General features: G+C 45.2%; 1 protein-coding gene across 3 annotated transcripts; it reads left to right on the top strand.

Moving 5' to 3' along the window:
• Positions 1 to 2,979: 2,979 nt before the first annotated feature.
• LAYN (layilin) lies at positions 2,980 to 11,958 on the top strand. Of its 3 annotated transcripts, none has more exons than XM_053997169.1 (8): positions 2,980 to 3,110; positions 3,713 to 3,736; positions 5,127 to 5,424; positions 8,761 to 8,918; positions 9,192 to 9,230; positions 9,604 to 9,687; positions 10,430 to 10,532; positions 11,171 to 11,958. In XM_053997169.1, exons 1-8 carry the CDS (start codon positions 3,044 to 3,046, stop codon positions 11,508 to 11,510), a joined length of 1,113 nt encoding a protein of 370 aa, XP_053853144.1. In that variant the 5' UTR covers positions 2,980 to 3,043; the 3' UTR covers positions 11,511 to 11,958. The 3 variants fall into 3 exon arrangements, with proteins under 3 accessions (XP_053853144.1, XP_053853146.1, XP_053853145.1); XM_053997171.1 differs by lacking the exon at positions 11,171 to 11,958 and adding an exon at positions 10,736 to 11,161; XM_053997170.1 differs by lacking the exon at positions 3,713 to 3,736.
• Positions 11,959 to 15,328: the final 3,370 nt, after the last annotated feature.

Raw genomic sequence — 15,328 nt, 5'->3', positions numbered from 1 at the left:
AAATGCAAGTGGACTGGAGTGGAAAGGGCCTGAAAAAAGATAGAAACTTCTGCTGCAGCCCCAATTACTGACCTGGTTAATTAGTGTGCCCCACCATCAACAGAACACAAATAAAGCAAACTCAGGCAAACCATTGAACACAGAAATTGCATTTTCAGCCTGACTCTGCAATCCTTCAATCCTTTTTTTTTTTTTTTTTCCCTAATTTTAGTAAAGCACTCCCCATTTCCAGTGGAAAGCTGGGTTTGGGAGCCAGGCCAGGCAGAGCAATCTGCAGGAGGTGCTGAGCTCTGCAAGCCTTTCCTGCGAGTCAGCAATCCCCCTTTCCCCATCAATAATCCCAAAAGGAATCTCATCCATCACCATCCATTAGTCTGCTCTGAATTCTGGCTGCGGCAACAACAGTTCACTGAGGCTCCCATTCTTTTTATTTTTTATTTTTTTTTAATTTTTAAAATTTTTTTTTTAATTCCTTGGAAGGTTGGACTTGATGGGTTTGGAGGGGTTTTCCAAGCAGGGATGGAAGCCAGGATCTGCAGCTTTGGGCAGCCGTAAAGATTCATTTTAAGCAGCAAATGGCTTTACACAAGTATAGGACACCCTAAAAGCATCCCATAAGTCTAAGAAAATTCAAATTAATGCAGGGGATAGAATAAGAATAATGTTCAGGTTATTATCAGTCACAGAAATTGCTTAGTGTCCAAATCCAGGTTTCAGATTTGATTCAGACGTGAACAAATCCAAAGGAGCAAACCCTGGGAATGGAATAAATCTGGGAAGAGAAGGGGGGTTTATCCAACAAATTCCTTAAGCAAGAGGATCCTGCAGGCTGGGGAACTCTGAAATCCCAGGCCAGGCACAGGAGGTAAATGAAGTTTAAGCAAGCTAAAAAAGGTTATTAAGGGCAATTTTCTATCTCAAAATTACAAGAAACAAGGCAACAAGTCTAAATTCCTCAGCTTAATATGAAAGGAATCTTTCCAGCCTGGCCATTGTTGGTTTTTTTTTATTATTTTCTATTTTTTCCATTGCTGTCTCCAGGTTTTTACCCACTGAAACACAAAAACTCCATTTATAACCAAGTTATCCAATTGGACTCCCCGCTCCCTAAAAAGCTCTCAGAAACTGGATTTGAGCAATAAAGCGAGAATTCCATTTGGGGATTTTTATTATTATCAGCAGTGAAATGTAGATTTACTGATTTAAAATGGTTTGGCCTGGCCTGGCCGGATGTTTATCAGGAGAATAAAATCCAGGAGTAAGAGGTCTGGAATCTATTAAGGCTTTTCTTTCCTTCTGCTGTAATTCCCAGGATACAAAGCAGAGACAAATGAGTTGAAGGTTAAGAACCAAATATCTGAATTAATACAATTTCATTCCTCCATTGTACAGAGTAGCACTGAGATATTGAAGCTGATAAGTGCAGTGATTGGAGAAATAACCTGGAAAACAAGATTTCAAAAGGTACTTTCAGGAATGACGTCTTCATTTTGGACATAAAAGCCTCCTTTTTTTCCTTCCTCCTTATTTAAGCTTTTCAGTTGGTTCCTATTCAGCACTTCCTCTTCTCAAAGTTTATTAAAATGCTGAACTAAGTCTGTCTGCTTGGCCCAAGTTCTGGCTTTCATTTCCCTTGTATTCTATTTAGGGGGAAAAGATGTCCTGGATATTATTATTATTATTATTATTATTATTATTATTATTATTATTATTAACATTATCATTACCAGTACTACAATAACTGCTCTTTTTATCCTGTACTAATACATATTGTTACCAGATTTAGAAATTAAAAGGCTGCTGCTGTTCTTCTATACTTTTCTCCTTTCTTTTCTGCATATTTCCCATTTATTTCTCAATAGGGGATGAGAGAAGGAAATGGAAGCTTCACCATTTTTCTGCAGGAAGCTTCACCATTTTTTAATTTTGCTTTAATTCTGGCTGGGGTTCAGAGGTCAGGCAACAGAGTGGTTGTGGAAGTACTTTTATTTTTCTAGAAAAGCCAGGAAACATCAGAGCCTGCTCCTGTTTCACAGACGTGACACACGCTCAAAGCCAGCAGCTTTCCAACACTTCCCTCTGGAATTCCTGACTTCTGCCGGCCTGGAGCGAGCTCTTTTCATGGCATTTTAAAGGATTTTCCTCCCCTTAAAATACCAATTTCAGAATCAGCTTCTCCCTTTAACCTCCCGAGAGCGGCTCAAGGTTTTAAACCTTCTACAAAACCATCGATGTCCTGTTTTAAAGCGTCAGTCCCGGTTCTCCTCTGCCGGAACAGATTCGCTTTGCTGCTTTTCCGCCACCTGGGAAAATCTCTTGGAGAAGCTCGGGCTGGATGGAGAGCCCGGGCTGCAGGAAACAGGTGCGGAGCAGCTTCCAGGAAAGGGCTCGGGTTTATCCATGCGGGAATCACAATTCCCGTGCTGCTTTCCCTTCCCAGAAATTCCCTCAGCGCCGGGGCTTTGGAGTCAATCCCGGGATTTTCACTTAAAGCGATCCTTGCGGTGATCCCTTCCGACTCAGAACAGTCAGATTTAGAAAACTGGGGCTGGGATGGATCAAATGGGTCAGCGGTTGGCTGGGGCGGCAGGAAACAATAGAGCTCGTCCCGCTCCGCCGCAGCAAATCCACGTCTGGGAAAGCGAAGGAAAAACCTCTCCAAAAAAAAAAAAAAAAAAAAAAAAAAAAAAAAAAAAAAAAAAAATATATATATATATATATAAAATCCGAAATGCCCAGCGCGGCTGGACCCGCCCGTGGGTGGCTCCTGGTGGGCGGGGGGTGCGATGGGGATATAAAGGATATAAAGCGGGCCCGGGGGGGACGCAGGCAGGGGATGAAGGGCTCGGAGCGCGGCGCCGGCAGCGGCGGCCGGAGCGGAGCGCTGAGCCCCGGGGCGCTGCGGGCTCCGCCGTGCCGGCGCTGAGCCGAGCCCGCTGGCCGCCGCCCGAGGAGGAGGAGGAGGCAGGGAAGGAAGGAAGGAGGAGCTGTCGCGCTGTCGCTCTGTCGCTGTCGCTGTCGCTGTCGCGTCCCCGGCGGAGCGATGCTGGCGGCAGCGGCGCTGTGCGCGGCCGCGCTGGGCTGCGCGGCGGGGGCGCGGCTGCTCAGCGGTAAGAGGGGCTCGGCATCGCCGGGCATCGCTGGGAGATGGTGTGGGGATCCTCTTTATCCCGGAAAGATCCCTCCGGCCCCGCCACCCTCGCCTCTGTCGCTGGGAGGGTCGGGGTGCGCGGGCGGCTGTCGCGACATAGACGGGGATGCTGTTGCTTCGCGGTGGTGCCGGGGGAAGGTTGGGTTTGATCGTTCTGGAGGTTTCTGGAGGTCTTCTCCAACTTTTCCAGCTGATTTTCCCCGCCGCCCTGGCCTGGGGAGCTCGCTGGGGTCAGATCCCGAGTGAGGAGATAAGGGGGAGTACAAGGAATCCTTTCAGCCTTGCTCAGAGCTGCACATTCCGGGTCCTAAACTGAGCAGTGAAGTCCAGCCAGGAATCAACTCCAACTAATTTCCTTAGCTGAAAGTAATGGCAAGTTTGGCTGATAAGGCAGAGACTTTCTTCCTCTTTTTTTTTTTTTTTTTTTTTTTTTAATGAGTCAAAAATGTGTTTGTGTATCAGAAAAGAGCCTGAGTGCAGTTTTTGTGACACTGCTCTAGAGAGTTGCAGATTTTTAATGACGCTCTGCTGTCTGTGTTTTCCTTTTGCCTCTCCCAGCAGCAGTGGACATTTCCCTCAGAGCAGGTAAGGGGCTTTGCATTTTTCTCTGAGTGTCAAATTCCCCAGAGAAACACAGGCTATGCTAGAAATTTATTTTTTAATAGTGCTGTTGTAGTAAAAATCCTGCTCCTGTTGTAATCCCTGTGCAAAATATTAGCAAGCTCCATTTCTGGCTATTTAACTGCTGAAAAATTCCAGTGTGAAAGGTGTTTAAACTCCCACTCCTACAGTGGCCAAAAGGATAAAGCAAAGCCAGCAATGACCCCATGGCAGAGTTTATAATGACCCGTCCTTGTATTATCCCATTTGTTCCAAGCACACCCCAAATGTTGTGAATGTTTTCCTTCTGTAAAAAACATGTAGGTTAGCAGATTGTGCCTGCAAAGAAATATTTAATGAGCAAAACAAAACTGTTTGTTTCCACAGTCTAAATATTGGGACTGCTCTGCTGAAAAAAACACACGAGTGCATCATTTTGGATGATGTGTCTTTTCACTTTGATCTTCCCTCGGAACCAAAATAAGCTCTGCTGCTTCTGCATGAGACAGTCCTTGGCTTGTGACAGCCTGAAAACAGACATTGTTTACTCCCTGGGCAGGCAGAAACACTGCAGAGCACAGAGCAGAGCTGGAAATTGGGCTGTGGGAACTCATCTTGTGATCCTCAGTACAGACACTGCAAAAGGAAAGAGTTTGAGGTTGGATGTGAATGAGAATTTCTTCCCTGTGAGGGTGGTGAGGCCCTGCTTGGCCAGAGAAGCTGTGGATGTCCCATCCCTGGGAGTGTCCCAGGCCAAGTTGGACTGGGCTTGGAGCAGCCTGGGGTAGTGGGAGGTGTCCCCATGAGATGGTTTTAAGGTCCCTTCCAACCCCAAATATTCTGGGATTTTATGGCACTGCAATATCCATTGAACTATTGCACGTAGATATATTATATCTATATTGTATATAGATACATATTATCACATATAGTATATATTGCATAAAAGAGAAATTCTTGCTATCTCTGCTTGTATAAGGAAGTATCTAATTCTGACCATTTAACTCCTTAAAAATAAGCATCATTTTAAAAAGCCTCTTTGAACCCTTGCAGGGGAACTTTGCTTTTTAAAAGGTTGCGTGTATCAGTTTGCTGTGGCGCAGTGTTTCTTTGGGAGGAGCTCCCAGGATCTGCAAATCCCAGAAAAATCATGAGGGAGCTGAGAACAGCAGGACATGAAAGCACCAACCTAAACCCTGAGATGCAGTAATAAAAATTTGGAGATGCCGTTTGCCAGCCCAGTATCACAAGAGGCTTTTACCTGTGCTGTGTTTTCCACATAAGCAGCACAAAACTCATCCAAACTGATGTTCTAGCCTTAATTTTGGTCCCGTTTAGCGCCGTTCCTGTAAGAGTTTTCTCTCCCTTCCTGCAGGGCAGACGGTTTGCAGGCGTGGGACACAGAAACCCTGCTACAAAATCGTTTATTTCCACGATGCCTCCCGCAGGACCAGCTATGAAGAAGCTCACCTGGCCTGCAGAGCTGATGGGGGACATTTGGTCAGCATCGAGAGCCCAGCAGAGCAGAGGCTGATTGAATCATTCATCAGGAGCCTCCTGGCTTCTGATGGAGACTTCTGGATAGGGCTGCGGAGGAGGAAGGAGGAGGAGGACAACAGCACAGAGTGCCACAGCTTCTACTCCTGGTCAGATGGGAGCTCGTCCAAATTTCGGTGGGTACCTGGGAGTGGCAGCGTGGGACTGGCAGGGTGTGGAAACCCAGGGCATGGGAATATTCCTCTGTCTGCTCTGGGGTGTCCTGACCCCCAGGGGAGCACTGACTTTGACCCTTATTCATGGAGAAAACTTCCAAAGCCTCAAGCTGAACCAGAAACCACAAAAGTGTGAAATAGATTGTGGAGATTGTGGAGAGCAGTGTAGTGTGTCACATGGGTGAGAAATTCAGGTTTTAGGATTTTTAGTATGTTATAGATGGGTTCAAGATGGAGGGTACAGGGTGTTGTCTTGAGTTCCCTTCTTCTTTCTTCTTCTTCCTCTTTCTTCTTGGGTTTGGGTAGTGTCTTGTAATTGGGTAGAAAAATCCGCATTGTGAGTGTCTTTAGGGGTCAGTTATTGGGTTAGAAAGGAAAATAATTTAGGTGTCACTTCTTAATTGGTAGCTTAGTTTTTAATTAGACTCAAAAGGCCTTGTAACACGAGGTCATTGCCATTTTTGTGCTGTTTTTCCTGCACGCAGAGTCTGGTGCAGACAGTGCTGAAGTTTTGATAACAATAAACAGAAGCTGAAGACAGAAAAAGTTCAATGCATCTCTGGTTCCTGACACAGAACTGCTCCAGGAGGGTCTCCCCTGCCAGGGGAGCCCCCAGGGAGTTGCCCTGTTGTAGTGTACAGCTACGCAAACGGAGCAAAAAGGCTTTGTGAATTTGAAATGGCAGTTTCTGTTTCCTAAACCTAAAGCTGGAGTTTCTATTCTGTATTTTTACGTGTATTCATCCTTCCCCCTGAAGCTATTCCCACTGGATTTTGCCGATAATGTATTCACACTGGGCATTGTTCTATTGGTTTCACCTTATCTCTTATTTTCCTCTATATAACCTGTAACTCAACCCCTGATCATTGTCACTTGTATGTGCAGCGTTCGAGCAAATACAACCTACTTTGGACTGCACACAAGTGTCCAGTCTCTTGAGTCTCTTTATCCCGGTCTTGATTGCGCTCTCTAAACAGCTCTGTCCATACCAAACAAACCCACAAAGGTGTTTGTTGCTTCTCTCTGGCTGCTCCTGGAAGCGCCTGGCCAGCGCCCCAGGAAAGAGGAGCCGGGAGAAAACAGGGAAGTCGGAGAGAAAAGAAGCAACAAGTGGCGCCCCACGTTGGGTTGAGTTGAGTTGGGGGTTGAGTTACAGGTTATATAGGGGAAAATAAGAGATAAGGTGAAACCAATAGAACAGTGCCCAGTATGAATATATTACAGGTAAAATCCAGTGGGAATAGCTTCAGGGGGAAGGATGAATACACGTAAAAATACAGAATAGAAACTCCAGCTTTAGGTTTAGGAAACAGAAACTCCCATTTCAAATTCACAAAGCCTTTTTGCTCCGTTTGCGTAGCTGTACACTGCAACATTGCCCAACTTGGGGCCCTCAAAGTCACAGCAGTGCCTTCAGGAATTAAGGGTTTCGTGCAGTGAATGCAGGCTGTGATGTCCCAGCTGTCACTTGTGTCCCTCCTGCACTCCTTGCACGGATCCCCCTCCTGGTGGAGCTCTGTGGGAGCTTTAGGCTAAATTGATCATTTTTGGGGGCTAAAAGGAGCGGAAACAACAAGTGGTGTGGCCTTAAAAAATATCTGATTATTCAAATAATTAATTAAATAATTAATTAATTTAATTATTCAATCTGATTAGGCAGCTACAAATGACCTGAAGATTCCTGCACTGCAGATCTCATGAAGTTTATGCCTGATCCCCTGAAAAATGAAAAATTTTAATGCTTTACTGAAGATTCCTGCACTGCAAATCCCATGAAGTTTATGCCTGATCTCCTGAAAAACGAAAAATTTTATTCCTTTACTGAGGGAATATATTAGAGCTGCAGGATTTATTGCAGACATGGAAAACTAAAGTCTTCACAGCACTTTTTAGATCTCTGCCTCCTTGTCTTAAGGAACCACAGGATTCGTTATAATTAAATTATAAAAGCAACAGCACTGACACCAATTTATGTCCTTATATCAGACATGAAAAAACACCTTGGAACTGTGACCTTTTTGCTCTGGGAGCCCATAAGGCGTTTCAGTCACTCAGAAACGAACAAATAAAAACAGGTTTTAGTATTATTTGATGTCTTAAACTCTCTCCCTTGGTTCAGATATTGGGGGTGGATAATGGGAAGCTGGAACCAGAATGTGCTGCTAAGAAACAGGCACAGCTTTCCTGCCTTCCATTGGTGAGACACACTTATTTATGCTGAATTATAAAGCCAAGGAAAACACCAGGGGAGGAAGGAAGTGAGGGAGGAATAAAGCATTGGAATGGTTGGAAAAACCACTGCTAGAAATGGGTGTTCTCCCATGCTGAGTACCTCGGGATATCTGGAATTATTTATGTCCTACGGATCAGCTCACAGCAAATTCTTGGCAGGCAGAACATTGCTCGTTCCAGAATCGGTGGGGATTGAACAATTGGCAAAATCAGGACACTTTTAGAGGTGTTTTCTGAGTTGCATAAAATATCTCCTCGCCAACAGTGATTTTACAGTGCCACCTCCTCCCTGTGCACTGCTTGGGAAAGCGGCACAGGTGGCTGGTGGAGAGGTTTATTCTTAGAAAACAACAACAAAAAAAATTATCTGCAAGACTGTGGTACTGCATTTCTGACAGAGGAAGCCAGCTTCAGATTTTTCAGATTTTTTATTAAATAGGTGCCAAAATTTTGCAGGCGCTGAGGCCGAGAGAGCAAAAATGATGATTTTGCACAGGTCTAAAATTGTGTGGAAAAACTCCACTGCAAGGCTCAGTGAGAGCTCAGGAGAACTTGGACTTTCTCTACACAATTGCAGCTCATTTTGAGCTACTTTAATGTTCCAGAAAGGACCTTGTCTACAAGAAAATAGTGAATTCTAAACCCACATTCTTAAAGATGTACCCAGGGACCAGAACTGAAGCTGTGTTTCTGGTTTATTCCATGGTCTTCATGTTCATTCATTCATTGCCACTGCATTTAAGAAACAAATTTATAAAAAAAAAAACAGTTATAAAAATCTGTTAATTGTGCTAGCTGGGATCTTTTGGAAATGCTGACTGGGAGAGGAAGGAGGGGAAGGGTAATTGTGAGGAGCTCAGCCCTTTGCTCATCGATATTTGTTGAACGCCTTGCTTGCAGAGTTTGAAAAATCCGACTTAAAAGAACAAATAATTGCATTTTATCGCTCCCATTTCCCCCTGTGGAAGCGCAGGGTGTGCCATAACCCCTTTAGCTCTGCTTTATTCCCCCAGCCAAGCTGCTGGAAGGTGCCCCTGAGGTGGTTTTTCTGTGTGTTTTCCCCAGGAACTGGTACGCGGACGAGCCGTCGTGCGGCGGCGAGGTGTGCGTGGTGCTCTACCACCAACCCTCTGCCCCGCCAGGGCTGGGGGGACCCTACATGTTCCAGTGGAACGACGACAGGTGCAACATGAAAAACAACTTCATCTGCAAATATTCCCTGGGTAAGGAGGCTCTGTGGGGTTTCAGGCCCGCCCGGAGGAGCAATGAGGAGCGCGGTGGCTGACAGGGAAATTCTCCCTCAGCTTTGAATTTATGCGGCAAATAAGGGGGGGAATCCCAGTGTCTGTAGCTGCTTGTGGTTTGCATGAATTCCCTGGGGGTTTGTATGCAGGGTTTGAGGTCTCACACTTGGGGAGAGCACTGAGGAACAGTGCTCGGGTTGGAAATTGTGCATTTCCCTCACGAGGAAATTCTGCATTTCTCTTTCCTTCCAGAGAAGCCAACAAAAGCTCCAATAGACAACTCCCGAAGAGGTGAGTTGGACTTATTTGTTTGGGATTTTTTTTTTCTTGTTTTTTTTTTTTTTTTTTTTGTTTTTTTTTTGTTTTTTTTTTTTTTTTTTTTTTTAATTATTGCTGACTTGCAGTGGAAATACTCTGCCGTTCATTGTCAAGGACACCCAAAAAGCATCCTGAGCAAGAAGCTCCCCTGCAGTTTGCACTTGCCCCGTGCTGCTCCGTGCTGCATCCTGCAGGGAAAATCTTGCTGCTGGCGTTGCTGCAGGGATTGAAGCACAAGAGTCCCACACATCTTTGCAGCTCTCAGCCTCTTCAAACTCCTCTCAGCCTCGCTTTTTATTATTTCTAAAAAAACATCTGCTGCATTAATGAAGCTGCTTCTTTCCAGCTGTGGCAACAGAGCCCTGGAAGGGAGAATTCCCAGAGGAACGCTGGAGGAAAGGTGCCAATGGAACAGCTGGAGGAGCCAAAGGTAAAGTGTGCTCCCAAAACCTCATTTCAAGTGTTTGACTCAAAATGTGGAATAATATGGAAAACAGCCTCTGGAAAATAAACTTCCCGCAGGTATTTCCCAGGACAGAAGAAGGAGGTTGCTCTGGCGGTAAAAATGTTCAAAATCCAAAGCTGTGCAAAGTATTGTGGGCGTGAAAAAGCCACTTTTATTATTTATTTATTGTGAATGATATTATTCTGTTTATTGTGAATGTTATATTATATATTATATATATAATATATATATAATTATGTATATTATATATATAATATATAATAAATAATATTATATTAATATATTATATATTATATATTATATATTATATATATTAATGCATATTATAATTAATATATATTATATAATTTTACAATATGTATTATATATAATATAATATATATTATATAATTAATGTATATTAATTATAATATATTAAATATAATATAAAATATTATTATATATTATATTAATATATATAATATATAATATAACATAATATAATATAATATAATATAATATAATATTATATTATATTATATTATATTATATTATATTATATTATATTATATTATATTATAATATATTATACTATATTATATTATATTATATTATTATTTTGAATTTCATCACTATATTTATTGTGAATGTTTTGTTTGTACACCTGTGATTAACCATGAAAAACTTGCAATTTCTTCTTATGACCCTGCTTCGTTTTCACCCCCAGAACCTGTTCAGAGCCTTGCCTACATCCTTATTTCCAGCGTTCCTGTGCTGCTTCTCCTGATGGTCATCACAGGCATCTCCTGCTTTTGGCTGCTCATGAAGAGGTGAGTGGCACTCCTGTGTGATGAATTAACAGTGACACCTTGTCCTGTTCACAGCCCATTTCACCAGCCTCTAAAAAGCTCTGCACAGGAGTGTTTGCAGCCCAAAAAAAATGCTGAAAAAGTGGTGTTGATGCTCCAGGTTGAGTTAATTGGGAAGGAAAACTCTAAGTAAATCACATTATATTCTTTTCTTGCATTCACAGATGTAGCAGGCAGGAAAAAATATCACCAATATTACGGTTTTCATGTGTTAACCCTTCTACTTTTCTTATTCAAGCTTTGAATTATCTGAAGTTCCCCTTCAGAAATGAAAAATGGAAATAAAAGGATAACAGTTTGGAGCAAATCATGCTTACCGATGTCCTCTCCTTGCTTTCCCTGCGTGCACAGCACACCTTTGGGGGTTGCTGGCTGGGATTTTGGGAGTGTCAGGAGGAGTTTTGCTGCCCCAGCCCCTGAGCTGGCAGCCCAGGGTGTCCCTCCTGCCCGGGGATTTTCCAGGAGTGCAGCCTGGGATGGCTGCAGTGAGGAATGTCCCGAGCCCAGCTTTGCTCGAGGCTCGTCTCCAGCTCCCCGTCAGAGTTCTGCTGCTGGTCTGTGTTTTCCTCTGTGCTATTTTATGGCTTTTCCCTCCTAAGGAGACAGGAGCTGGTGGATGTGACCCCGAAGGGGGACGGGGCCTGGCTGCCACACCCGGGGAGGGACAGCCCCAAGCTGGACATTCACAGAGTGATCAGCAAGCAATCCGAAGCTGACCTGGCTGGGGCCAGGCCTGGCACAAAGAATTCCTCCTTCCGTGCCCAGGAGGGGCCGGGGAGCCCCTGCAGGGACCCCGAGGACACCTCCAGCAGTGGCTTGGTGACACTGGCCAGCACTGAGAGTGGCTTTGTCACCAACGACATCTACGAGCTCTGCGGGCACCGTGTGGGCAGGAGCGAGGAGTCCACCTGGGTGGACAATGAGATTTATGGATATTGAGGAAATGGACCCAAAAAACCCCACTGGAGTGTGGAGTTTGAGTGCCAACACGAGTTTACTTGCCCTCTCTATGCACTTGTTTAACAATGGTATGTCTGGGGTTTGTCCTGGTTTTGCATTGTGCCCTTATTCTTCTATTTTCTGCAAGATTAGGGGTTTTTAAAGAACCAAACTGAAAAGAATGTACAGACTTTGCTTTGCACCGAGCCCCCTTTGCCCCAGGAATGGCTTGTTAATACCCTCCATTCCTTTTTGTACCAAAGATCTGCCTTGAAACTGAAGGACAATCCAAAATCCTTATTTATTTCTAGACCTCCTCCTCCTCAAAGGTGCTAAAAGTCACTTGTAATGTGGGATGGAGCCCTGCTTCCCTGGAGATGCTGAGCAGTGGCAGGTGGGGAAGGAATCCCTTGGTTTGCTTTGCTTGTGTGTGTGTGACTTTCACCGTGCCTATTAAATTGAATTTCTGTATCTCAACCCGTGAGTTTGCTCATTTTTACTCCTCCAATTCCCTCCCTCATTCTGCTGGAAGGGACAGAGAGACCAAGCAGTGCAGGGGGAATGACCAAGCAACCCAAGAGTGCAACAAATATTTCACACCTTTTATTCTGCAGGTGATTTTCTGGCTCCAGGGGAGCAACACTGCTGCAGAACAGGACTGTGAAGCACCTGAAGCGTGTTTTAATTGCCTAAAAGTTTGCTGTTCTCCATTGCACATCAATAAATAAATAGGAAAATAAAAAAAAAATTCATAAGCTGGGAGGAAACAAAGGTTTGGCAAAAAGGTGTTTTAAGTGTGGCTGAAACAACAACAGAGCTGAGTGCAGGCATAGCCATGATTTTCTTCTGCCAAAATAGGCAGGAAGAAGTTTTTATATCTCTGAGCTCTTGCTGACTGCTGCAAACACTGAAATATTTCAGTTGCCACAGCTGCTTCTCACTTCCTAAATGTCCCAGGTGCTGTGGCTGTGGCTCTGCAGTGTCACAGTGGCTGTTCCCCCACAGGACATGGGGCAAATGAAGCCCTGAAAGGAGAAATCCCTTTAAAAAATAAATCATCTTCCAATTGTTTTGAAAACAGCATTGAGTGGGCAACAATTTCTCCTGAAGAGCAAAATCCTGATACAGGAGAGTGGTCAGGGCTGGGCACTCACAATACCTGGAGTTTCTAATGCAGTAATTAATGCAAATCAAGCAAAAGTCTGTCCACTTTTAATCTTGTCTTCTTGGCCTCCTTATTTTTTTTTCTTTTTGGCAGCTATTAAGCATCTTTTAGGCACTGAAAACCTGGAAAATGAGGGGGACAACTTGTCAGATGCTGGAGTTCAGGTGTGTTCAGGCTGCCGTATTTTGGCAGCCGAGTGTGTGTTCCGACCTCTTGAGCCGCCCGCTGGGCTCGGGCAGTGATCTGAGTGTGCTGGGAGTTATTAAGGCGAGGAAATTTTATAAATTCCGCGGTTTTGACACCTCCTTCGGGGCATCCCGAAGCTGCGGGAGGATGTGCGGGAGCAGCGACCACACGAGGGCATGTGCGCTCCACGTTCGCGTCCTGGAAAATCCGCTCGGCGCCGGCTTTGGGAGGAGTTTGAATCCCTTCCCTTGGAGCAGAGCAAAACCCATCAGCGGCCGCTGAAAGCTGCCCTGCAAAGGATGTTTTTTTGTGGGCGCAGTTCCTCTCGCAGCGTTTTTAAGCCCTGTTTTGGTGACCTGAACTTTCCGGCTTTGTGGTTGGGATTTCTGCAGAAGTTTTCTCTTCCAAGCACCAAAATCTGACTTATTCATTTTGCACCGGGCTGAGGCTTGAAAGTGGGCAGGAAGCAAAGAAATGTCTGAAGGCTAAAAACTTCATTTAGGATGACGTGACTGAGAAGGAGTATTAGGTAACACTCTGTAGGAAAAGAGTAACTTCTGACACGCCGAGTTTGGATGCGAAGAAAAGGTGAAAGAGGAGTGAAATTTGGCAAGTGGCAGCTCGGGATGACACCATTTGCTATTCAAAGAGGATTCTGGAAGGCTCGCTCACGTACCCATCAATCACTGAAAGGGTGGATGTCTGACTAACCCGAGCCATCAGTTACTCACTGCCAGAAGTTCTGCAGGGGATAAATAGAGCAGCAACAGCTCCCTTATTCTCCATGGCAGCCCGAGCCAGCAGCGTCATCCCCAAATGTCACTCCTTGGAGGAATCTCATCAGCAGTGAAGGACAAGCATTAATTTCTGCACAGAGATCTTCAGTTCCCTCTGCAGAACAGTCATCGCTGCTTGACACGGAACAAAAGTAACTTTTCACAAGGATGAGGCAGCTGTACGTGTAAAACCTGTCTAAAAAGGGAAAGAACGACACAACTTTGTTCCTTGCAGTCTTCCCAGTCTTCCACTCCTTTTCTTTTTTCTTTTTTTTTTCTTTTTTTTTTTTTTTTTTTTTTTTTTTTTTTTTTTTTTTTTTTTTTGTGTGTGTGTGTCCAGGCTCTGTTTTGAGGGGTTTGTGTCCACTCTGTGTGTTCACAAAGCTCTGTGGCTGATTCAACAGGCACGTGCTGCGCCATCAGCTTTAGGATGGGCCTCGTTTAGTCAGGGGAACTGAAAGATTCCAGGGGTGATTCCTGGCTCCCAAATGTCAGAAAGGTACCAATCCTCCAGCCTGGGATGGAGCAGGGCAGGGGGAGGGTCAGGCATGAACTGGGAGACCAAAGACTGCTGAAACAAACGGGGAATTTTAAAATGTAAGTGCACACCTAAAGCAGAATCAGTGGGCTCAGCACTGAAAAGGAAATTCAGCAGAAAGGGCCTTAAATTTTTTCACACATTCTCAGCTCTGATGGTCCTCAGACCACTTCAGGTCAAAGGGACCAACAGAGCTTCCAAATCTGCTTTTCCAAATGCACAGGAAATAAAACAGAAGAATAATTCACTGAGAAAGGACCTGCAAAAATCACCCTGTCCATCTGCCTGGCCACAAAAGTTATTTAAGGGCATTATTTATACACCCCTCAAACACTGCCAAGCTTGGACCACTGACCACCTCCCTGGGAAGCTTTGAGCACTCTCTTGGTACAGAAATGCTCTGTAATCTCCAGCCTGGAGCTCTCCTGACACAGCTTTGAGCCATCCCCATGTGTCCTGCTGCTGGGAGAACAGCTCAGCACCTCCCTCTCCACATTCCCTCCCCAGGAAGCTGCAGAGAGCCTGAGGTTGTTCCTCAGCCTCCTTTTCTCCGAGCTGGATGGATCCAGCCCCTCCCAGGACAGCTCTGCTCGCTGTCACCTGCTCTGTTCCCCTCTCTGGATGCCTCCAGCAATGTTCACATCCTCTGAAACGCTGGGGCCCAGAGCTGCACCCAGGACTGAGATGCTGGGCAGGATTTTGGGAGGCTGAAGACCCAGAAAAGGAATAATTGTGATCTGGAGTGAGTTGGCCTGCTGGAAACACTGCTTAGAGCCAGGGAGGGGGGATTTCCATCAGGAAACTGCATTTGGGACATGTAGAGTCTGAGCCAGGTGCAGCAGCCTGGGGTCTTGGGCTGGAGACACCTGGGGCTGGACAGACACCTGGGGCTGGACAGACACCTGGGGCTGGACAGACATTTGGGGCTGGAGAGACATCTGGGGCTGGACAGACATTTGGGGCTGACAGACTCCTGGGGCTGGACAGACACCTGGGGTTGGACAGACATTTGGGGCTGGACAGACACCTGGGGTTGGACAGACATTTGGGGCTGACAGACACCTGGGGCTGGACAAACACCTGAGGCTGCCTCATTCCTCTTAATCCAAAAAGGAGCTGGGCATGTTTATCTTAGAGAAGGCTGAGAGGACGG

Source organism: Vidua macroura, chromosome 22 (assembly GCF_024509145.1).
Source record: "Vidua macroura isolate BioBank_ID:100142 chromosome 22, ASM2450914v1, whole genome shotgun sequence".
NCBI classification, from domain to species: Eukaryota; Metazoa; Chordata; class Aves; order Passeriformes; family Viduidae; genus Vidua; species Vidua macroura.
The sequence above is the reverse complement of the archived record's forward strand: the minus strand, read 5'-3'. Positions and strand labels throughout refer to the sequence as shown.

Bases quoted from the DNA above. Each gene is read 5' to 3' on its own strand.
- LAYN (XM_053997169.1), top strand. From the start codon at position 3,044: ATGCTGGCGGCAGCGGCGCTGTGCGCGGCCGCGCTGGGCTGCGCGGCG. The intron at 3,111-3,712 runs GTAAGAGGGGCT...CTCTCCCAGCAG, and splicing joins GGGGGCGCGGCTGCTCAGCG to CAGTGGACATTTCCCTCAGA. The intron at 8,919-9,191 runs GTAAGGAGGCTC...CTTTCCTTCCAG, and splicing joins CATCTGCAAATATTCCCTGG to AGAAGCCAACAAAAGCTCCA.